This window comes from Mobula birostris, chromosome 5 (assembly GCF_030028105.1).
Source record: "Mobula birostris isolate sMobBir1 chromosome 5, sMobBir1.hap1, whole genome shotgun sequence".
In the NCBI taxonomy this organism is placed as follows: Eukaryota; Metazoa; Chordata; class Chondrichthyes; order Myliobatiformes; family Myliobatidae; genus Mobula; species Mobula birostris.
The window spans coordinates 193,701,094-193,725,617 of NC_092374.1; the positions used below are offsets into that span (position 1 = coordinate 193,701,094).

Below are 24,524 nucleotides of genomic sequence, written 5' to 3' on the forward strand. Positions count from 1 at the left end.
CCGGGGGAACCCATTCAAAAAAAAACATAGCTAATGTACAGAGAGAAAAAAAACAAATCACACAAAAACTGAAAGTGAGCAAATAGCATTCAGAACAAAAGCAAGGCCACAGGTACGAGGCCCAGAGCAGCTGGAACAGGTGCAGCCTCAGCTTCAGTTCAGCGCAGAGCTGAGTAAACATCACTGCTGCCATCAGGAAGGAGGTACAGGAGCCTCAGGACTCACACCTCCAAGCTCAGGAATGGTTATTACCCCTCAGCCATCAGGCTCTTGAACCAGAGGGGATAACTTCACTTGCCCCATCACTGCTTAATGTCACCAAAACCAAGGAGATGATCGTCGATTTCAGACGGTCTCAGCCTGAGCACACACCCCTCAGCATCAGCGGCTCCACAGTGGAGAGAGTGGAAAACATCAAGTTCCTTGGGGTGCAGATCTCGGACAATCTCACCTGGTCCAGGAACACTACTGGGATTGTGAAACGGGCCCAGCAGAGATTGCACTTTCTGAGGAAGCTTAAACAAGCATCACTCCCCACTAACATCTTAACTACATTCTACAGAGGCGTGGTTGAGAGTGTGCTGACCTTTTGCATCACAACCTGGTACTCCAGCTGCAGTGCTGTCGACAAAAAAGCCTTGCAGAGGGTGGTTAGGGGAGCAGAGAAGGTTATTGGGGTCTCCCTACCTTCTGTCCAAGACCTCTTTCAGAGTCGATGCCTCCATAAGACATGGTACATCATTAAAGACCCCTCACACCCTCTCCATGAACTATTTGTTCTTCTGCCATCAGGCAAACGTTACAGGAGCATCAAAACTAAAACCACAAGGCTACTAACAGCTTCCTCCCACAGGCAGTCAGACTGCTAAATAGCTACTCTACCTGACTCTGCTTTGGACACTTTTAACTTGCACTGGACACTTATAACTGATTTAACTGACATGTGGCTGTTATGTTTTACTATTTATTATTATGTTTATTATTTAATGTTGAGTTTGTTATGTTATGATTGCACTGCTCCTGGGAAATGCTGTCTCATTCTGCCCTGCAGAGCTAATGTACGGTTAGAATGACAATAAAGTTTTTTGAATCTTTGAATCTTTGAACTGATTCCATAACTTATGGACGCATTTCTAAGACCTCTACAACTCGTGCTCTCGATATTTATGGCTTATTAATATTATTTCTCTTTTTGCACGGTTTGTTGACTTCTGCACTTTTGTTGTCTGTTTTTGTCGTGTGTTATTTTGTTAATTATATTATGTTTCTATGTACTTACTGCTATTGTCCGCAAGAATCTCTGGTAGATATGGTAACACATATGGTATCCTGTGATTTAAAAAAAATGTACTTTGAACTTTATATACTGGATTCATTAGAGGCACATCCTTAAGCCTTGAGCCTGCTATTCGACTCCACAATCCTTGAATTCACTACTACTTCTGCATCTGTGTACAATCCAACAGCATCCACAATTCAACCGGTAAAACTGACTGGGTGCAAAGCGTGAGAGATGTTTTTTGCATTCTCAATGATTGAATAGCGATCAGGACTGTTGCAGTCCCGTACTTTGCCACTGGATGGCAGTTTAGTGACCTGGGGAAGACAGAGACCCACTTGAACTTGGGGAATTGCCAGCGACTGTTGCAAAACTCGCACATTTTGATTTGCCAAGTGTCTTTGCGGCTTCGTTCCACAACAGTGGCTCAAAACCAAATGTGTGCCCTTTGGCTTTGTGGCTTTTCATCAAGTTCAATGGGGAATAAAAGCAGAAATTATGGACAGTTTCTCTCACCCCAGTAGTAGTAAAAGCCAGTTTTTTTTTCGAGCTTCGTACTATTGCCAAAATCAAGCAGTTTCTCTCTTTTAAAGATCTGGAGAAAGTCATCCACGCCCTTACGTCCTCCCGCTTGGACTACTCCAACTCCCTGTATACTGGGATTAGTCAGTCGTCCCTGTCCCATCTGTAACTGGTCCAGATGCCGCAGCCAGGCTCCTGACAGGTGCCCGGAAGAGGGACCATGTTACTTCTATCCTGGCCTCTCTCCACTGGCTGCCAGTACGGTTCAAAATTCATTTTAAGATTCTCCTGTTTGTTTATAAAGCCCAAAATGGGCTGCCCCCCTCCCCTTATATCACAGACCTTCTAACTCCTTATTCTACTTCCGGGCCCCTCAGGTTGGCTGACTTGGGGCCTCTGGCTGTCCCGCAATCTAAACTTAAGCGCAGGAGTGACCGAGCTTTTGCTATTGTAGCCCCTAGACTGTGGAACAGCATTCCCCTCCCTGTTAGATCTGCCTCCTCCAGCGACTCTTTTAAATCCAGGCTCAAAACTTACTTTTATTCATTAGCGTTTGAATCTGTCATGGTCCGATCCGTGAAGTCCACATTCTGGTTCATGGTCTGGTCCATTGTTCCTTATTCCAGGTTTTCGAGTTTTCCCTTGTCTCTATGTGTGCCTTAATTGAGGCACATGATTCCCATTTTGGGCTGGCTACATAAACAGCTCCTGGGTTCAGTTTCAGTGGCATCCAGCTGACTTCAGAAAGGGGAATGAGAGGGTGGATGAGTTGGTAAAGAGGGCGTTAAAGAAAGAAAATGTGGAAATGCACATTAGTATCAGTAAAGCAGAGGTTAAGTGTGTAATCTGGAAAAAGTCAACCGAATGTGGCAAGAAAGATGGGACAGGGAGGGGAAAGGGAGGCATTTATATCAAATACAAAAGAGTGTTGCAGTTACTAGGGTAGGTAATGGAAACAGAAGAGAGGAAATTGTGTGGACTAGGTTAAGGCTGGGGCATTGTGCATTAAACAAAACATTGAAAATGATAGGGAAACACCAGACAGGATTGTGTGAGGAATGTCAGGAAGAGGAGTCAGTAGAACATGTAGTTCTGAGTTGCAGGAAGTATGGGATACAGAGAGAGATGATGAGAAATAAATTAAGGGAGTTGGGGATGCAGGAATTCACATTCAAAGGGTTGCTGGGCATGGGTGAGAAAGCACAAGTCCGGGTATTTTTAGTGTTTTTAAGGGGTATAGGGTTTTTTATAGAATATGACGAATAAACAGGAATAGGATACCAGGATGGTCAAAGATGGGAGGGTGAAGTGTAGGTTTCTGTGTGTGTGTGTGTGTGTGTGTGTGTGTGTGATTGGGTGAAGGGATTTAGAATGTATGTCTAGTGCACATTCTGGAGCAGAGGGTGGCGGTAATGCACCATTAAGCTGGATGCCAACCGCTGTAAAACAAGATACAGACAGACAGACAGACAGCTTCAGTGGCTGGACTGTTCCCTCCCCTTCCCCTTCCTTCAGAGGCCTCTGCCTGCAACCTCTGCCTGAAGACATGCTTGCAACCTCGCCTGTGTCCTCATCTGTATTGCTGTCAAGTCCTACTGCTGGAACAAGACTGGAGCCTTGCTGTGTCTAGATAAGGAACTGACTTTTGCAGTTGGGAACTGTCTCTGTGTCCACACCTTCGCTAGGTAGGTCTGGCTGTTTGCCACTACCTTGAGTTAGGAACTGTCTCTCTGTCCATGCCTTTGCTAGGTAGGTCCAGTTGTTTGTCATTATTTTGTGTTGGGAACCATCTCTGTGTCCACGCCTTTGCTAGGTAGGTCTGGCTGTTTGTTGCTACCTTGAGTGAAGATCTCTCTCTCAGCGTTCTGTCTATGAGTCCTGGCCCTACGTCCTGCTCCCTAGGAGGTGTCCTGACTCTGTGTAGAGCCGTGGCCCCAAGTCCTGTTCCCAAGGAGGGGTCCCGGCTCTGTGTTCCATGTTCCTGTTCTTCCTCAACCCAGGCCCTGAGTCCCTGTTCTCCCTCAACCAAGTCTAGGCTCCATGTTCTCGTCCTGTCCATGTGCCTTGCCCGGCCCAGAAGTACCTTGCCCAGCCCGGTGCTGGGGTTCCTGTCGTCATGTCCAGTCCTGTTGCCATTCCTCGTCCTGTAGCCATGTCTTGTCCTCGCCTAGATCCGGGGTCCGAGCCCGAGTCAAGACCCAGGTTCTGGGTCTCTGTCTCGAAGTCCTTGTCCAGGTTCCAAGTTCCTAGTACCTCATCCAGGTCCTGCTTTACTAGTCTAGTCCAAGCCCAGGCCCTGTATCCTAGCCTCATCCAGGGCCTGTGTCTTGTCCAGCGTCATTTCTTCCCCACTTCCCTTGCTTGCTTGACTCACCTAATCCTGTTCCGAGTACTTCAGTGTCTGTGTCTTGCATTTGGGTCCACTCCCAGCACCCCCACCCCCCCATGACAGAATCCTCCTGATGTGGCTGATTTTTGGTTTGTGCCTAGGCCCTTGTGTTGTTTCTTTTGTGCCTATAAGCTGTTTGCCCTGTTGGTTACACCTGTGTTTCTTGTATTTGTGATTTTAGCTATCTGCTCTGATCTGTACAGCACTTTGGTCAACGTGGGCTGTTATTAAATGTGCTATACAAATACACTTGACTTGACTTGACCACTTCCACGACATACTGAATAGAGGAGCACATTTAGGAACAGTCACTGGATTCTTTCTCTCTGTGACTATAAGACTGTACAACTCCTCCTCCTTAAGAATATACGTGGTTTCATTGCACATCTGTATTTTGCACTATTACTTTTTAATGCACATCTTGTATTTTTTTCGTACCTCAATGCTTACGTAGCTCAACATTCAGGGATATTCAATATTCAGGAGGGATAGACATGAAAGAAAAGGAGGTGGGGTAGTGCTGCTGGTTAGAGAGGAGATTAACGCAATAGAAAGGAAGGACATTAGCTGGGACGATGTGGAATCGATATGGGTAGAGCTGAATAACACTAAGGGGCAGAAAACGCTGGTGGGAGTTGTGTACAGGCCACCTAACAGTAGTAGTGAGGTTGGGGATGGTATTAAACAGGAAATTAGAAATGTGTGCAATAAAGGAACAACGGTTATAATGGGTGACTTCAATCTACATGTAGATTGGGTGAACCAAATTGATAAGGGTGCTGATGAAGAGGATTTCTTGGAATGTATGCGGCATAGTTTTCTGAACCAACATGTCGAGGAACCAACTAGAGAGCAGGCCATTCTGGACTGGGTATTGAGCAATGAGGAAGGGTTAGTTAGCAATCTTGTCGTGCAAGGCCCCTTGGGTAAGAGTGACCATAATATGGTGGAATTTTTCATTAAGATGGAGAGTGATATAGTTAATTCAGAAACAAAGGTTCTGAACTTAAAGAGGGGTAACTTTGAAGGTATGAGACGTGAATTAGCTAAGATAGACTGGCAAATGATACTTAAAAGGATTGACGGTGGATATGCAATGGCAAGCATTTAAAGGTTGCATGGATGAACTACAACAATTGTTCATCCCAGTTTGGCAAAAGAATAAATCAAGGAAGGTAGTGCATCCGTGGCTGACAAGAGAAATTAGGGATAGTATCAATTCCAAAGAAGAAACATACAAATTAGCCAGAAAAAGCGGCACACCTGAGGACTGGGAGAAATTCAGAGTTCAGCAGAGGAGGACAGAGGGCTTAATTAGGAAAGGGAAAAAAGATTATGAGAGAAAGCTGGCAGGGAACATAAAAACTGACTGTAAAAGCTTTTATAGATATGTGAAAAGAAAAAGATTGGTTAAGACAAATGTAGGTCCCTTACAGTCAGAAACAGGTGAATTGATTATGGGGAGCAAGGACATGGCAGACCAATTGAATAACTACATTGGTTCTGTCTTCACTAAGGAGGACATAAATAATCTTCCGGAAATAGTAGGGGACAGAGGGTCTAGTGAGATGGAGGAACTGAGGGAAATACATGTTAGTAGGGAAGTGGTGTTAGGTAAATTGAAGGGATTGAAGGCAGATAAATCCCCAGGGCCAGATGGTCTGCATCCTAGAGTGCTTAAGGAAGTAGCCCAAGAAATAGTGGATGCATTAGTGACAATTTTTCAAAAATCCTTAGATTCTGAATTAGTTCCTGAGGATTGGAGGGTGGCTAATGTAACCCCGCTTTTCAAAAAAGGAGGGAGAGAGAAACCGGGGAATTATAGACTGGTTAACCTAACGTCGGTGGTGGGGCAACTGCTGGAGTCAGTTATCAAGGATGTGATAACAGCACATTTGGAAAGCGGTGAAATCATCGGACAAAGTCAGCATGGATTTGTGAAAGGAAAATCATGTCTGACGAATCCCATAGAATTTTTTGAGGATATAACTAGTAGAGTGGATAGGGGAGAACCAGTGGATGTGGTATATTTGGATTTTCAGAAGGCTTTTGACAAGGTCCCACACAGGAGATTAGTGTGCAAACTTAAAGCACACGGTATTGGGGGTAAGGTATTGGTGTGGGTGGAGAGTTGGTTAGCAGACAGGAAGCAAAGAGTGGGAATAAACGGGACCTTTTCAGAATGGCAGGCAGTGACTAGTGGGGTACCGCAAGGCTCAGTGCTGGGACCCCAGTTGTTCACAATATATATTAATGACTTAGATGAGGGAATTAAATGCAGCATCTCCAAGTTTGCGGATGACACGAAGCTGGGCGGCAGTGTTAGCTGTGAGGAGGATGCTAAGAGGATGCAGGGTGACTTGGCGAGGCTAGGTGAGTGGGCAAATTCATGGCAGATGCAATTTAATGTGGATACATGTGAGGTTATCCACTTTGGTGGCAAGAACAGGAAAACAGATTATTATCTGAATGGTGGCCGATTAGGAAAAGGGGAGGTGCAACGAGACCTGGGTGTCATTATACACCAGTCATTGAAAGTGGGCATGCAGGTACAGCAGGTGGTGAAAAAGGCGAATGGTATGCTGGCATTCATAGCGAGAGGATTTGAGTACAGGAGCAGGGAGGTACTACTGCAGTTGTACAAGGCCTTGGTGAGACCACACCTGGAGTATTGTCTGCAGTTTTGGTCCCCTAATCTGAGGAAAGACATTCTTGCCATAGAGGGGGTACAAAGAAGGTTCATCAGATTGATTCCTGGGATGGCAGGACTTTCATATGATGAAAGACTGGATCGACTAGGCTTATACCCTCTGGAATTTAGAAGATTGAGGGGGGATCTGATTGAAACGTATAAAATTCTAAAGGGATTGGACAGGCTAGATGCAGGAAGATTGCTCCCGATGTTGGAAAAGTCCAGAACGAGGGGTCACAGTTTGAGGATAAAGAGGAAGCCTTTTAGGACCGAGATGAGGAAAAACCTCTTCACACAGAGAGTGGTGAATCTGTGGAATTCTCTGCCACAGGAAACAGTTGAGGCCAATTCATTGGCTATATTTAAGAGGGATTTAGATATGGCCCTTGTGGCTAAAGGTATCGGGGGTATGGAGAGAAGGCTGGTACAGGGTTCTGAGTTGGATGATCGGCCATGATCGTACTGAATGGCGGTGCAGGCTCGATGGGCCGAATGGCCTACTCCTGCACCTATTTTCTATGTTTCTATGTTTCTATTTTGCATTTTAAAGTATATATTTCTGACTGCGCAATTTTGCAACAATAATTACCTTTGGAGTAAATAAAGTGTTATCTTAAATTTCTCAAAATACCCATTGTTTCATCGTGTCACAGAGTTACACTGCCTCTTCAGTCCAACTCGTCCATGCCGTTTTTGGCCCTTGTGCCTCTAAAGTTTTTCTAATCCCTGTACACGTCGAAATGTCTTTTTAACTTTATAATTGTACCTGTTTATTTCATTCCTGGCAACTGCTCACCCCTGTATGGAAAATATGAAAAAAGGGTCATTTTTTAAAATGTCCCCCCCCCCGTCAGTTAAAGTTATGGCCTCTAGTTATAAACTGTCCTAGCCGAAGGGGGGAGGGGAGGGGAGGGGTGGTAAAATTGGAGAGATTAGCCATGACTTCTTCAATTTATTTATATTCCTCATGGTTATATGCACCTCTAAGACCACCCCTCAGCCCTCTACAGTACAGGGAGTCCCAGTCAATCCAGACTCAAATCTTCCAGTCCCAGCAACATCCACGTGAATCCTTTCTGCCACCTCTCCAGCCGAGCGACATCCTTTCTGCAGCTATGTAGGCAAAATCGCACACCATAATCCAACTGTGCTCTCACCGACGGCTTGGAAAGCCATCCTGGTCGGGATGGGTGGATTGTCAATTTCTGGATAATTAAAGTTGTCGGGGTGGGTGGATGAGGAAATTGAAACAGAGCGCAAGATTCCGGATTGAGAAATTTTTTTTTTCCAAAAATACTTTATTCAGAAATATTACAAAATAAAAATAATTACATACAGGAAAAGAAAACCATTCGTTGACTGTGAGTCCTTATTCAATACAGTTATTAACAATAAAAATTTTGCGTTGACTCTGTTCATTTACAAATGAAAGATGTTTACAGTAAATCATGAGTTTACTCTCAACCCTTGGTCAAGAGTTAAGACTTATTAACAATCAAAATTTTCAACAATAAAGGCAGGCAATGGCTCTAATACTTTCCCAAATTAACAATTCCACCCACTCCTTGGGCACCATGTTGATTATCTGTCCACACCGCTGATGAGGGTAGGTTTCCTCCCCACCCAACCTCTCCCCCTCCTACGGGTGATGAACGTTAAACTGTGGTCCTTCCCCACCGGGCCTTCGCGGTGGCTGCATCAAGTTTGAGTGCATCCCTCAGAACGTACTCCTGCAGACGAGAGTGTGCCAGTCGGCAGCATTCAGTCACGGACATCTCCGTCAGCTGGCAGACCATCAAATTTCGGGCCGACCAAAGAGCGTCTTTCACCGAATTGATGATCTGCCAGCAGCACCGGATGTTGGTCTCCGTGTGCGTCCCCGGGAACAGCCCGTAGATCACGGAGTCCTCGGTAACGCAGCTGCTGGGCATGAATCTTAGTACTATCCCTTCCATTCTCTTCCACACTTTCTTTGCGAACCCACAGTGTGCAAAGAGGTGAGCCACCGACTCCACCCCATTACAGTCCTCCCGTGGGCAGTGGGGTGTGGAGGAACTGTTCCGGGCGTACAGGAGGGATCTGACTGGGAGGGCCCCCCTCACCGCCAGCCAGGCGAGGTCTTTGTGCCTTTTGGTGAGATCTGGCGATGAGGCATTTTGCCAGATGAACTGGACGGTCTGCTCAGGGAACCACGCCACTGTGTCCATCACGTCCTTCTCCTGCAGTGCCTGCAGGACACTACGTGCCGACCACTGCCTGATGGCCCTGTGGTCAAATGCGTTGGTCTTGAAGAATTTTTCTACGAAGGACAGGTAAGGGGGCAACGACCAGCTGACGGGGCGTTGCGCGGGAGTGGGGCCAGACCCATCCTTCGTAGCCAGGGCGACAGGTAGAACCTGGGCACATAGTAGTACTTTGTGCCCACGTATCTGGGATCCACGCACAACCTGATGCAGCCACACACGAAGCTGGCCATCAGGGTGAGGGCGACATTGGGGACGTTCTTGCCCCCATTGTCCAGGGACTTGTGCATGGCGGTCCGTCTCACCCGCTCCATCTTGGATCCCCAGACGAATCTGAAGACAGCCCGGGTGATTTCCGAGCTGTAGGAGCGGGGGACGGGCCAGACCTGCGCCAAGTACAGCAGCCCTGAGAGCACCTCACACCTGATGACCAGGTTCTTGCCCGTTATCGACAGGGAGCGCGCTCCCCACAGTCCATTGAGAATTTTTTTTTTTATTTCAAAATATACTTTATTCAAAAATAAATATATACAATAAACCATTCAATAACTTTTCATCTTTTACATACGTTTCCATTATACTCAGTAAAATACCCGTGTTTATAGCCACCCACGTGGCACTCCAGTAGTTCAGCTTAGCATCTCATTGTTGAGGGGTATACTCCCCACCCACCGACCCCTCCCACTCCCGCGGGTGGAGAAACCTGTACTGTGGTCCTTCCCCACCGGGCCCTTGCGGTGGCTGCACCAAGTTTCAGTGCGTCCCTCAGCACGTACTCCTGCAGCCTAGAATGTGCCAGTCGGCAGCATTCTCCCACGGACATCTCCATGTGCTGGTAGATCACCAAGTTTCGGGCCGACCAAAGAGCGTCTTTCACCGAGTTGATGATCTGCCAGCAGCACCGGATGTTGGTCTCCGTGTGCGTCCCCGGGAACAGCCCGTAGATCACAGAGCCCTCGGTAACGCAGCTGCTGGGGATAAAACGTGACACTAGCCCGTCCATCCTCCTCCACACCCTCTTTGCGAACTGGCAGTGTGCAAAGAGGTGGGTCACAGACTCCTCCTCACTGCAGTCCTCCCGTGGGCAGTGGGGTGCGGAGATGACGTTCCGGGCGTACAGGAGGGCTCTGACTGGGAGGGCCCCTCTCACCGCCAGCCAGGCGAGGTCTTGGTGCCTGTTGGTGAGATCTGGCGATGAGGCATTCTGCCAGATGAACTGGACAGTCTGCTCAGGGAACCACCCCACTGTGTCCATCACGTCCTTCTCCTGCAGTGCCCGCAGGACCCTTCGTGCCGACCACTGCCTGATGGCCTTGTGGTCAAAGGCGTTCTCCTGGAAGAACTTTGCTACGTGGGACAGGTATGCCGGCAACGACCAGCTGACTGGGGCGTTGCGCGGGAGTGGGGCCAGACCCATCCTTCGTAGCCAGGGCGACAAGTAGAACCTGGGCACATAGTGGTACTTGGTGCCCACATACCTGGGCTCTACACACAACCTGATGCAGCCACATACGAAGCTGGCCATCAGGGTGAGGGCGACATTGGGGACGTTCTTGCCCCCGTTGTCCAGGGACTTGTGCATGGCGGTCCGTCTCACCCGCTCCATCTTGGATCCCCAGACGAATCTGAAGACAGCCCGGGTGATTTCCGAGCTGTAGGAGCGGGGGACGGGCCAGACCTGCGCCAAGTACAGCAGCCCTGAGAGCACCTCACACCTGATGACCAGGTTCTTGCCCGTTATCGACAGGGAGCGCCCTCCCCACAGTCCCAGTTTCTGTTTCACCTTGGCAGTCCGCTCCTGCCGGTTCCTGTTGCACGCCTCAGTCCCTCCGAACCAGATCCCCAACACCTTCACGTGGTCAGACCTGATGGTGAAGGGGACGCTGGATCGGTCGGGCCAGTTGCCAAAGAGCATGGCTTCGCTCTTCGTGCGGTTGACCCTGGCCCCCGACGCTAGCTCGAACTGTTCGCAGGTGCCAATCAACCTGCGAACTGACCTCGGATCAGAGCAGAAGACGGTGACGTCGTCCATGTACAGGGAGGTTTTCACTTGGGTCCCTCCACTGCCTGGCAGCGTCACCCCTCTTATGCCCTCATCCCTCCTGATGGCTTCCACAAAGGGTTCTATGCAGCAGACAAACAAGACAGGGGAGAGGGGACAGCCCTGCCTGACTCCAGACCTGATGGGGAAGCTGTCCGTTTCCCACCCGTTGACCTGGACTGCACTACGGATGTCTGTGTAGAGCAGTCTAATCCAATTCCGGATTCCCTCCCCAAATCCCATTTTGGAGAGCACGTCCGCCATGTACGTGTGCGATATCCTGTCGAAGGCTTTCTCCTGGTCCAAGCTGACCAGGCAGGCGTCCACCCCCATGTCCTGCACGTAGGCGATGGTATCCCTCAGCAGCGCGAGGCTGTCTGAGATCTTCCTGCCCGGTACAGCACAGGTTTGGTCTGGGTGGATCACCTGTCCCAGAGCAGACCTGACCCTGTTGGCGATAACCATGGACAGGATCTTGTAATCCACATTCAGGAGAGAGATGGGTCTCCAATTCCTAATGTCCTCCCTTTCCCCCTGCTGCTTGTAGATGAGGGTGATGATGCCCTTCCTCATGGACTCAGACATACTGCCGGCCAGAAGCATAGCGTTGTACACTTCCAGCAGGTCTGGGCCCATCCAGTTCCACAGAGCCGAGTACAACTCGGCCGGTAAGCCGTCGCTTCCGGGAGTCTTACCCGACCCGAAGGAACGGATGGAGCCTGTCAGCTCGTCCAGGGTCAGTGGCTGATCCAGACTCTCCCGCTTGCCGTGGCAGTGCGGCACAAAGAACCAGTCAGCAAATGGGGCTGAGGCGGGCCATCTTCAATGGGAAGGAGACGAGCTATTTAATTTATCATGCGCTGATGTTAAAATACCGGTGATATTATGTTCAAGCGATGGTTTCTACCGCTGCCTAATGCGGGACGCCCTGGCAGCAAAGTAAAGGAAGAGAATTGAGCGAGAGTGTGTAGGAAATGGAAAGCATTCCCGTCTGAAATTGCTCGATCATGCAATGGGAATGCGGCGGAAGAGCCAATCCGCTCCGTCTGATCCGCGGATCGCCATTCGCGCCAGCACGGATTGGTTGTTTTGCTGGCCCGTGCGCGCGGCGGGGAAGGCCACCAATCGGCGACGGCGCGGGTGGCTGGCCGCGTGCATCCAATGGGGTGTCGAGCCCCTGCTCCGCGGGGTATAAAAGGCGCTGCGGCCAGCCCGTCCGCTCGTTTAACGCGGTGAGAAGCAGCGAGGAGGATGGCGAGGACCAAGCAGACAGCGCGGAAATCCACGGGCGGCAAAGCTCCCCGCAAGCAGCTGGCGACCAAGGCGGCCCGCAAGAGCGCTCCGGCCACGGGGGGCGTCAAGAAGCCGCATCGATATCGTCCGGGCACGGTGGCGCTGAGGGAGATCAGGCGCTACCAGAAGTCGACCGAGCTGCTGATACGCAAGCTGCCTTTCCAGCGCCTGGTTCGCGAGATCGCCCAGGACTTTAAGACCGACCTCCGCTTCCAGAGCTCGGCCGTGATGGCGCTGCAGGAGGCGGGCGAGGCTTACGTGGTGGGGCTCTTTGAGGACACTAACATGTGCGCCATTCACGCCAAGCGGGTTACCGTTATGCCGAAGGACGTGTACCTAGCGCGGCGCATCCGTGGCGAGCGTGCCTGAGCCTGGAGCTTGAAGCCCCGGCATCTACACAACGGCTCTTTTCAGAGCCATCAACCAATACAAAATAGCTGCAGCCATCCAGCCCAGATCCCAGTCAATCACTTCAAGTCTGATGTGTTCTCACAAAGTGAAAATTAGGAAAACAACCTGCACTGGTTGCTTAATTATAGACAATATTGTGCTCAATCTTTATGCGGCAAAAATGCCCCAAAAACAAAATGTGTTCCTGGTTACTTTTGCTCTGTATGACAATTATAGTCAGTACAGCACAGAAACAGGCCCTTGGACAGATAGTCTGCGCTGAACCATTTAAATGCCTAGTCCAACCCACCTGCATGGGGACCCTCTGAGTGAAGTTCCTCTTAAACACTTCACCCTTAACCCATGACCTTATAATTCTAACCACCCTCCGTGCAAAAAGCATGTTTGCTCTGTCTACCCCTCATAATTTTGGCTGCTTCTGTGAAATCCCTTCTATTCCATCACCCCCCCCCCCCGCCCCAATCTTCTACGTTCCAAGGAGTGGCTTGCCCACAGAAGGCAAAGAGTGGTTGTAGACGGGTCATATTCTGTTTGGAGGTCGTTCACCAGTGGTGTGCCTCAGGGATCTGTTCTGGGACCCCTACTCTTAGTGATTTTTATAAATGACCTGGATGAGGAAGTGGAGGGATGGGTTAGTAAGTTTGCTGATGACACAAATGTTAGAGGTGTTGTGGATAGCGTGGAGGGCTGTCAGAGGATACAGCGGGACATTGATAGGATGAAAACTGGGCTGAGGAGTGGCAGATGGAGTTCATTTTGATAGGTCAGATATGATGGCAGAATATAGTATTAATGGCAAGATTCTTGGCAGTGTGGAGGATCAGAAGGATATTGGGGTCCGAGTCCACAGGACGCTCAAAGCAGCTGCTCAGGTTGACTCTGTGGTTAAGAAGGTGTACGGTGTATTGGCCTTCATCAATCGTGGAATTGAATTTAGGAGCCGAGATGAAATGTTGCAGCTATATTGTACCCTGGTCAGACCCCACTTGGAGTACTGTGCTCAGTTCTGGTCGCCTCACTACAGGAAGGATGTGGAAACCATAGAAAGGGTGCAGAGGAGATTTATAAGGATGTTGCCTGGAATGGGGAGCATGCCCTATGAGAATAGGTTGAGTGAACTCGGCATTTTTTCCTTGGAGCGACGGAGGATGAGAGGTGACCTGATAGAGGTGTATAAGATGATGAGAGGCATTGATTGTGTGGATAGTCAGAGGCTTTTTCCCAGGGCTGAAATGGTTGCCACAAGAGGACACAGGTTTAAGGTGCTGGGGAGTAGGTACAGAGGAGATATCAGAGGTAAGTTTTTTACGCAGAGAGTGGTGAGTGCGTGAAATGGGCTGCCGGCAACGGTGGCGGAGGCAGATACGACAGGGTCTTTTAAGAGACTTTTGGAAAGGTACATGGAGCTTAGAAAAATAGGGGCTATGGGTAAGCCTAGTAATTTCTAAGGTAGGGACATGTTCAGCACAACTTTGTGGGCTGAAGGGCCTGTGTTGTGCTGTAGGTTTTCTATGTTTCTATGAATAACGTCCTAACCTATTCATTCTTTCTTATAACTTGTATCCAGAGTTCATCCAATTACAGCTCCGCCTCCTTAACACGGAGAGTTAGGAGCTGGATGCACTTCTCACAGGTGTAGTTGTCAGGCACTGGAGGTCCTGTAGGTACAGGGGCTGAAACTACACAACAGTCCAGATCTTCCGCAATACTCTATATAATGCGGTAACAACTCAAACCAGCTGCTTGCTCATCTTATTTCTAGCTGCTATTTATCTTATTGAAGAGTATTACAGTTGGTATTATCTTATTGAAGAGCCTTACAGCAAGTTTAAAGGAGATTTGGAAGGTGAGAGTTTTTTTTCTCCCATAGATTAGGTGCCTGGGAAGTGCTGCCAAGGGAAGAGATGGAAGGAGATACAACATCTAATCACCTGAACAGGTGGGGGTTGGATGGATGGAGAACACATACATACATTAGACGGGATTAGTTACCATGGCCAGTGTGATCTGATGGGTCTCTCTGTGTGTTCTAGACTAAAACTACTATTTGCCTTCCTGGTTGCCTCTTCCATCTGCATGTTACTATAGAGCAACACACAGAATACTGGAGGAACTCAGCAGATCAGGCAGCATCTAAGGATTTCCTAACCACAAGACAATCTGTAAATCTACCTTGTGCATCATGGATGGGTGATTGGTAATTTGCAATGTCTACCGCATTCTCACCTACTCCTTGTTAACATCTCCTGGAAGCCTCTACTTCTGCCGGGAACCCCACTGACATTTTATACCATCTGCGGACCTGGGAAAACGATGGCACGGGAGTGGGGTGGGCGGGACTGTAATGTAGTGCTTGGGGTGCCAGAGTCTGGGGGTTCAATTCCTGCCACTGTCTGTAAGAAGCTGCTACGTTCTCTCCGTGACCACCCTGGGTTTGCTCCAGGTTTCCTCACACATCCCAAAGGTGTACACCTTGTGGGGTCAGTAGGTTGCAGGTTCACTATTCTGGCACCGGAAACAGGGTGCGACTTGCGGCCTTTTTTACACACCTGTCTTTGCAAATGTCCTGAATCATGGTAAGTTCACAACTACAGATGCACTGGGCTGTCCGCACCACTCTCTGCAGAGTCCTGTGATTAAGGGAGGTACAGTTCCCATACCAGGCAGTGATGCAGCCCGTCAGAATGCTCTCAATTGTGCCCCTGTAGAAAGTTCTTAGGATTTGGAAGCCCATACCAAACTTCTTCAACAATTTGAGGTGAAAGAGGCGCTGTTGTGCCTTTTTCACCACACAGCTGGTACGTACAAACCATGTGAGATCCTCAGTGATGTTTATGCCGAGGAACTTAAAGCTGTTTACCCTCTCAACCCCAGATCCATTGATGTCAATAGGGGTTAGCCTGTCTCCATTCCTCCTGTAGTCCACAACCAACTCCTTTGTTTTTGCGACAGTATGGGAGAGGAGAGGTTGTTTTCTTGACACCACTGTGTCAGGGTGATGACTTCTCTGTTGACTGCCTCATTATTATTTGAGATTAGGCTAATCAATGTAGTATTATCTATAAATTTAATAAGCAGATTACAGCTGTGGGTGATGACACGGTCATGGGTATACAGAGAGTAAGAGTAAAGGAGGGGGCTTAGGACACGGCCCTGGATGGCTCCTGCATTGAGGGTCAGAGGTGAGGGAGTCCACTCGTACCACCTGGCAGGGTGAAGGCAGAGGTCTCTGAGCTTCTTGGCTTCCCTCAGCCAATTTATTGATATGTTTATGTCCCAGATGCTGATCCCTATACAGTACATTACAATACAGTGCAGGGCCTGCAGCCCATGATATTGTGACGGTCTTTTAACTGAATCTAAAACCAATCTAATCTTCCATGCTGCACAGCCTCCATTTTTCTATCATTGTCATGTCCCCAGGGTACCTGCCTCTGCCAACACCGCTGGCGCCACATACATATCTCCAGTATATCGCAGACCAACCAACCTAACAAAGATCCATTGAAAGCCACGCTGTTTTCTGTCTGTTAACCTGTTCCTAATCCGTGCTGGCATATTACTCCACAGTTGACAGCCTTAAGAACACCACATCCTTATCCTGACTTAAACAGATCACTTGAGGTTTCAGTCTGTTTCCTTTCACAAGTTCATTGTCATTTGGCCAAACCACCAAACGGGATTCCGTTCCTGCGGACCAAGGTGCACAACGCAGTACATGCAACTCGCACACAACAGACAACTTCGTTTAGCAATCATTTCAAGAGGACTGGAACAATAAAGCAAGGATGTGACGTTGAGACCTTATAAGCCACTGGTGAGGCCTTGCTTGTGAGCATTGAGAGGAGGATTGGGCCCCTTATCTTCGAAAGGGCCTGCTGAAACGAGTGGGTCCAAAGGAAGCTCACAAAATTGATTACAGGGTTAAATGGCTTGTCATATGAGGAGTGTTTGATGGCTCTGGGTCTGAATTCACTGGAATTCAAAGAATGAGGGGTGATCTCATTGAAACATATCGGATATTGAGAGGTCTAGATAGAGTGGACATGAAGAGGTTATTTCCTATAGTGGGGGAAGTCTAGGACCTAAGGGCACAGGCTCAGTATTGAGGGATGTCCATTTAGAACAGAGATGAGGAAAAAAATTCTTTATCTAGGTGTATCTGGAAGACTTTGCCATGGACAGCTGTGCAGACCAAATCATTGGGTATATTTAAAGTGGAGGTTGATCAGCTCTTTATTAATCAAGGATTACGGGGAGGAGGCAGGAGAATGGGGTTGAGGGGAATAATAAATCAGCCATGATGGAGAATGGTAGAGTATACTCGATGGGCTGAATCGCCTTTCAGCTCCCCTATCTTATGAAGAGGTTCCCACTCAGGTCCGCTTAAGCCATTGACCTTTACACCTTTAACCCGTGACCTCTAGTTTTAGTCTCACTTAACCTCAGCCTGCTTGCATTTACCCCATCTACAGTATACTTCATAATTTGTGTACTTTTATCAAATCTCCCCTCGTTCTCCGATGGACCAGGGAATTAAAGTCCTAATCTGTTCGACCTTTCTCTGTAACTCCTCAAGCCTCAACCCTCCTTCTAAAATTTATCTTTATTCTTTCAATCTTGACATGTTTTTCTGGAGGTAGGTGACCAGCACTGCACACAATATCCCAGATATGGTCTCACCAACGTCTTATATAACTTCAGCATAACATCCCAGCTTCTGTATTAAATACTGATTTATGAAAGTCAATGTGCCAAAAGCTCTTTACAACCCTCTCTGTTCTACCTCACACCTCAGAGCCCTATCGTTCACTGAAATGGGGACCATGAACACTACCTCATGTTTTTTGCACGATAATCACTGCACTTCTCCTGCAAAATAATTAACTTCATGATATTAGTGTTTTCTATGTAAAATAAATCCGATTCAAAACTGCAAACCCCACCCCGTAGGTGCGCTCCGAGCTGAGAAGGTGGGCTTGGCCCTGAAAAGAGCCGTTGTTGGTTGGAGCCCCGGCAGGAGCTGGGGTGGACATCGGGATCTCACTTCGAGCTGGTGTACTTGGTGACCGCCTTGGTACCCTCAGACACGGCGTGCTTGGCCAGCTCGCCGGGCACCAGCAGCCGCACGGCCGTCTGGATCTCCCGCGACGACATGGTGTGGCGCCGGGTGTACCGCGCCAGGAGCGACGCCTCACAGGCTATCCGGTCGAAGACGTCGTTGACGAACGAATTCATGATGCTCATTGCCTTGGAGGAGATGCCCGTGTCCGGGTGCACCTGCTTTAGCACCCGGTATACGTAAACACTATAGCTCTCCTTGCGCACTCGGCGCCGCCGCTTCTCTCCCTCTCGGCGCGACCTGCACAGCACCTTCTTCACACCTTTCTTAGCAATCACCTTACTCGCAATCTCCGGCATCTTCGCAAAGGCTGCTTCGAGCCCCAATGCTCTTCCCGCCGTCTTATATACATCTCTTTATGCTAATGAGGGACCTGCCGGTTCCCACTTTCCATTGGCTCGCGGGCACGTGACGAGCGGCGCTCTGTCCCTCTGGTTCGACTCCCACTGAAGAGCTGAAACCCCTTCCCTATTCGCTCCCAAGCCAACGGGTGGTCACGTGATATTCGGACCTTCAGCCTATTAGCGGCGAATAATCAGCGCGGATTTCCGGATGGAGACAACCCCAGCATCAGCCTATGAGAAACGGGTAGGGTTAACGCCGGTTTCGGATTGGATCTTCCTTGCGCGCCGACCCTCGTGGACGACAGTCTAACAATCAGCTAGGTTTATAATCACTAGCATGTGTCGTCAAATTTATTAATTTAGCTGCAGCAGTTCAATGCAGTACATAATATAGAAGAAAAACAATAAAATAATACGAATAAACAAGTAAACCCATTACAGTATACCTATATTGAATAATTAAAAATCGTGCAATAAACAGAAATGATATACTGTGTATTGAAAATCGAGTTAGTGTTCAAGGGTTCAATGTCCATTTAGGAATCAGATGGCAGAGAGGAAGAAGCTGTTCCTGAATCGCTGACTGTCTTCTGTACCTCCTACCTGATGGTAACAGTGAGAAAAGGGCATTCCTTGGGTGCTGGAGGTCCTTAATCATGGACGCTGCCTTTCTGAGACACATCTTCCTCCTTGAAGATGTCCTGCGTACTTTTTAGGCTAGTACCCAAGATGGAACCGACTAAATTCTTTCGTTCCTGTGCAGTAGCACTCCCCCCCACCCCCCGACCCCCATACCAGACAGTGATGCAGCCTGTCAAAATGCTCTCCACGGTACATCTATAGAAGCTTTTGAGTGTCTTGGGAGGAGAACTTTCCCCTGGCTTGGCCCTGAATGACGGATTTTCTCGTGGTCAATATAGGCGTTGGAAGTATGCACAGAGCTGTGGTATTCATTTTCTCGACTCCACACCTGAAACACTGTTTAAGCAGGTCTGTTGAGGAAGGGAGGAAGGATTTGCTGACATTGAGCTGAAGAAGCACACTACTAGTGGCTGAATTTCATTCGGAGTTTGAGGAGATTTGGTTCGTCACTAAAGACCCTAGCAAATTTCTACTGATGCACCATGGAGATCGTTCTGCACCGCCAATGCACGGGATTGGAGTTAACATGCGCAGAATCAGAAAAGGCTGCAGAGGGCTGGAAACTCAGCCATCTCCATCACAGGCACGATCCTCTCCAGAGTCAAGGATATCTCCAGAAGGTGATGCCCCAGGAAGGCAGCATCCATCATTAAGGGCCCTCGCCACCCAGAACATGCTTCTCATCACTACCGTCAGGGGGAAGGTACAGGAGTGTCAAGACGCACACAACATCTTAGGAACCTCTTCTTCCCCTCTGCCATCAGATTTCTGTATGGTCCTTTCTTCTGAACTCCAACTCGTGCAGGCCCGGTCAAGGGATTTCAGCTGGAAACATAGACTGTACTCTTTCCGATAGGTGTTGCCTGACCTGGCCTGCTGAGGTCCTCCAGCATTTTGTGTGTGTTAGTAAAGTCCCAGAGCCGTCACTTTGAACACTACTTCAAGTTTTCTGCTCTCATTTGGCACTGCATATTTCAGATATATAAATAACTTACTGTCACTTGTGCTATTTGTACTGCTCTGCTTTGCTGCCACAAAACAACAAATTTCACAACATATCACAGTTGAAGCTCAAGGTAAGTTTATTATTAAGGTACATGTATGTCACCATATATAACCCTGAGATTCAGTAAATCCAAGAAACTCAATAACATCTATGAAAGACCATGCCCAACAGGACAGACAAACAACCAATGTGTAAAAGACAACCAACTGTGCAAACACAAAGGAAAAAAGGCAAAAATAAATAAATAAATAAGCAAGCAAGCAATAAGTATTGAGATGAAGAATCCTCGAAAGCGAATCCATTGGTTGTGGGAACAGTTTAGTGATGGGGCAAGCGTAGATGTGCTCAATGGTGGGGAGGGCTTTACCTGAGATGGACTGGGCCGTATCCACTACTCTTTGTAGGATCTTCTGTTCAAGGACATTGGTGTTTCTATAACAGGCCATAGTGCAGCCAGTTAATATAAATCGCCATCAAACACCTATAGAAGTTCTGAAACTGATTCTGGTTGAGTTGAAACCTGTCCTCGTGCAGGGGTTTGACCTGAAACATCAACCATTCCTTTTTTCCTCAGAGATGCTGCCTTACCCTTCGAGTTCTTCCAGCAGATTGTTTCTTGCTCCAGATTCCAGCATCTGTAGTCACCAGTGCCTCTCTCTTATTGGGGGATAGCATGAAGTGGTTCAGATCTTTTTGGTTCTTTCTGTATTAAAATGTGAATTTTGTAATGTTTAATTTGCAGAGTTAAACCAGGGCTGGGCATGCACAGTCAATGACAGGTTTTTGCAAAGAGTCGTAGAACAGAGACACCAAGTTGTACAAGTACATAATTCCCTGAAAGTGGCAACACAGGTAGACAAGGTGGTGAAGAAGGCATTTCGTGTGCTTACCTTCATCGCTTGGGGCACTGAGTGTAAGAACTAGGCTGTCATGTCAGAAATCAGAGGTGCAAAGGGCCCTGGGAGTCCTCATGCAAGACACCCCAAAGGCAAACTTGCAGGTTGAGTCAATAGTAAGGAAGGAAAATGCAATGTGAGCATTTATTTCAAGAGGATTAGAATATTTCCATATGGCATAGTTTGCATATTGTTTGATTGTTTGTGGTTTTTGTATTGCTACATTTATGCTCTATTCTTGGTTGGTGCGGCTGTAATGAAACCCAATTTCCCTCCGGATCAGTAAAGTATATCTATCTATCTAAAAGCAAGGATGTAATGATGAGGGTTTATAAGGCACTGGTCAAACTGCACTTTCTGTATTGTGATTCCTATATTTCGAAAAGATGTGCTGGCATTGAAGATGGTCCAGGCGAGGTTTATGAGACCATCCCAAGAATTAGAGGGTTAACATAAGAGGAGCATTTGATTGCTCTGGGTCTGTAGTTGCTGGCGTTTAGAAGCATGAGGGTGGAATTTCACTGAAACCTATTGATTATTGAAAACCCGAGGTAGAGTGGATGTGAAGAGGTTACTTTCTACAGAGTCTAGGACAGAGGGGACCTCCTCAGAACAGAGGGACATCCCTTTAGAACAGAGATGAGGGGGAAATTCTTTTGCCAGAGGGTGGTGAGTCTGTGGAATTCATTGCCATGGGCAACATAAAGACTAAGTTATTTGGTATATTTAAAGCTGATGTTGATAAGTCCTTGATAAATTAAGGCATTAATAGTTACAGGGAGAAGGCAGAAGAAAACGGTTAAGGGGGATAACATATCAGGAATGGCAGACCGAATGGTCCAATTCTGCTCCTAAGGTCTAAAATGAAACAGGCTGGGTAACAAGCCCTAAAGAAACCATCATCCTGCAAACTTTAAACCAATCTCACAGAGTCCTAGAGTTATACACCGTGTGTGGATGAATTGACGTGAAAGTGGGGTTCGATGGTTAATGCCCAGCTGCCATTTTAAAACTATGAGATACAAGAGACAAGTGAGCCAAGGTTGCTCTACCATTAAATCATAGAAATCATAGCTGATTTTCCCCCCATTCTCCACCCAATCCTTATCAATCAACAACCTATTCCTCTGCCTCTAACCACCCAGCGGCTTGTCCACCTCAGCTATCCGTGACAATGATTCCTCAGATTCACCAACATTGGGCTAAAGATATCGCTCCCCATCTCTGTTCTAAAGGGGGGGGCTAGACTCCCCAGTACTGGAAATTTCCAAATGTCACTGCTCTCTTTAAGAAAGGAGGAAAGCAGCAGAAAGAAAATTGTAGACCAGTTAGCCTGACCTCAGTGGTTGGGAAGCTGTTGGAATCAATTGTTAATGATTGTTAAGGAGCACTTGGTGACCCAGGGAAAGATAAGACAAAGTCAGCATCATTTCTTTAAGGGAAAATCTTGCCTGGTGAACCATTGGAACTCTTTGAGATTACAAGTAGGATAAAGGGGACTCAGGTGTAGTATATTTGAACTTTCAGAAGGCCTTTGACAAAGGTACCACACACGAGGCTGCTTACCAAGTTAAGAGCCATGGTACTAATGGAAGGTTATTGGCATGGTTAGAACATTGGATTGGTAGGAGGCAGCGAGTCGGAATAGAAAGATCCTTGTCTGGTTGGCTGTTCCACAGGGGTCAGTTCTCTTTATGCTGTGTATAAGTGATTTAGATAATGGAATAGATAGCTTTGTTGCCAAGTTTGCAGATGATACAAAGATCGGTGGAGGGGCAGCTAATGTTGGGGAAACAGGTAGGATGCAAAAGGACAGATTAGGAGAATGGGCAAGAAAGCAGCAAATGACCACTGTTTCCATCCAGGGGGTCAGTGTGGACATGGTGAATGATTACAAATACCTGGGGATACAAATTGACAATAAACTGGACTGGTCAAAGAACACTGAGGCTGTCTACAAGAAAGGTCAGAGCCATCTCTATTTCCTGAGGAGACTGAGGTCCTTTAACATCTGCTGGACAATGCTGAGGATGTTCTACGAGTCTGTGGTGGCCAGTGCTATCATGTTTGCTGTTGTGTGCTGGGGCAGCAGGCTGAGGGTGGCAGACACCAACAGAATCAACAAACTCATTCGTAAGGCCAGTGATGTTGTGGGTATGGAACTGGACTCTCTGACAGTGGTGTCTGAAAAGAGGATGCTGTCTAATTTGCATGCCATCTTGGTCAATGTCTCCCATCCGCTACATAATGTACTGCAACACACATCAAAGTTGCTGGTGAACACAGCAGGCCAGGCAGCATCTCTAGGAAGAGGCCGAGCCCCTTCGTCAGGACTGACTGGTTGGGCACAGGAGTACATTCAGCCAGAGACTCATTCCACCGAGATGCAGCACAGAGCGTCATAGGAAGTCATTCCTGCCTGTGGCCATCGAACTTTACAACTCCTCCCTTGGAGGGTCAGACACCCTGAGCCAATAGGCTGGTCCTGGACTTATTTCCTGGCATAATTTACATATTACTATTTAATTATTTATGGTTTTATTACTATTTATTATTTATGGTGCAACTGTAACGAAAACCAATTTCCCCCGAGATCAATAAAGTATGACTATGAGTATGAAATACAATACTGTATTTGTGAATGCGTCTTCATTCACTTCGGTAATAGAAATAAATGTGCACTTTTCCAAACGGGAGGGGGGGGGAATACAAAGGATTTGGGAGTCCTTGTACAGAACGCTCTAAAGCTTAATTTAGACGAGTCCCACTCATCATTTAGCCACTCTCCACCGTTACATCTGATATAAACACGGGATTAAACTTCAGGGTACACGCACAAAAGTTTCAAGCAAGGCTACAGCTCCGTTGTACAGTTCGGTGGCTCTAAAAAGAGCCGTTACGGGGAAGCCGGCGCCTGCCTCTAGGCTCAGGCGCGCTCGCCGCGGATGCGTCGCGCCAGGTGGATGTCTTTAGGCATGATGGTGACTCGCTTGGCGTGGATAGCACACAAGTTGGTGTCCTCGAACAGCCCCACCAGGTAGGCCTCGCTTGCCTCCTGCAGCGCCATCACGGCTGAGCTCTGGAAGCGCAGATCCGTCTTGAAATCTTGAGCGATCTCGCGGATCAGGCGCTGGAAGGGCAACTTGCGGATCAGCAGCTCGGTCGATTTCTGGTAGCGCCGGATCTCCCGCAGCGCCACCGTGCCGGGCCGGTACCGGTGCGGCTTCTTCACGCCGCCGGTGGTCGGAGCGCTCTTGCGAGCGGCTTTAGTCGCCAGCTGCTTGCGGGGAGCTTTACCTCCCGTCGATTTGCGTGCTGTCTGCTTGGTCCTCGCCATCCTATTCACTACTCGTCGCTGAGCAACATGAACTAACGGCCACAGCCGCTCCTCTTATATCCCACGGGGCCCCCGCCCATTGGTCCGTGCCAGACCCACATCCTATTGGCTGCACGGCCGGTCCAGACCTCACGCCGCCGCGGATAAATTGCTTTCATTGCCTTGATTAATTCACATCTGATTGGCCCTTTTGCCGCGCTCCCATTGGATGGTTTTCTAATGCTCCCATACCCCCTCCTGCATTTCCCGCCAAGACCCGTTTGCGTTCCTTGTACAGTATTTCCTTTAATTTTCTCCTTGGGTCTTT

At 48.1% G+C, this 24,524-nt stretch overlaps 3 protein-coding genes across 3 annotated transcripts; 1 reads left to right on the plus strand and 2 right to left on the minus strand.

Annotated features, from left to right (window-relative positions):
* The first annotated feature begins 12,417 nt into the window (after positions 1-12,417).
* LOC140197414 (histone H3-like) lies at positions 12,418-12,828 on the plus strand. Its single transcript, XM_072257374.1, has one exon. It carries the CDS (start codon positions 12,418-12,420, stop codon positions 12,826-12,828), a length of 411 nt encoding a protein of 136 aa, XP_072113475.1.
* A 5,085-nt stretch (positions 12,829-17,913) lies between these two features.
* LOC140197415 (histone H2B type 1-A-like) lies at positions 17,914-18,291 on the minus strand. The gene has a single exon (XM_072257375.1). The coding sequence runs from the start codon at positions 18,289-18,291 to the stop codon at positions 17,914-17,916; it is 378 nt and encodes a 125-aa protein (XP_072113476.1).
* A 5,273-nt stretch (positions 18,292-23,564) lies between these two features.
* On the minus strand, positions 23,565-24,217 carry LOC140197416 (histone H3-like). The gene has a single exon (XM_072257376.1). The coding sequence runs from the start codon at positions 24,215-24,217 to the stop codon at positions 23,807-23,809; it is 411 nt and encodes a 136-aa protein (XP_072113477.1). The 3' UTR covers positions 23,565-23,806.
* Positions 24,218-24,524: the final 307 nt, after the last annotated feature.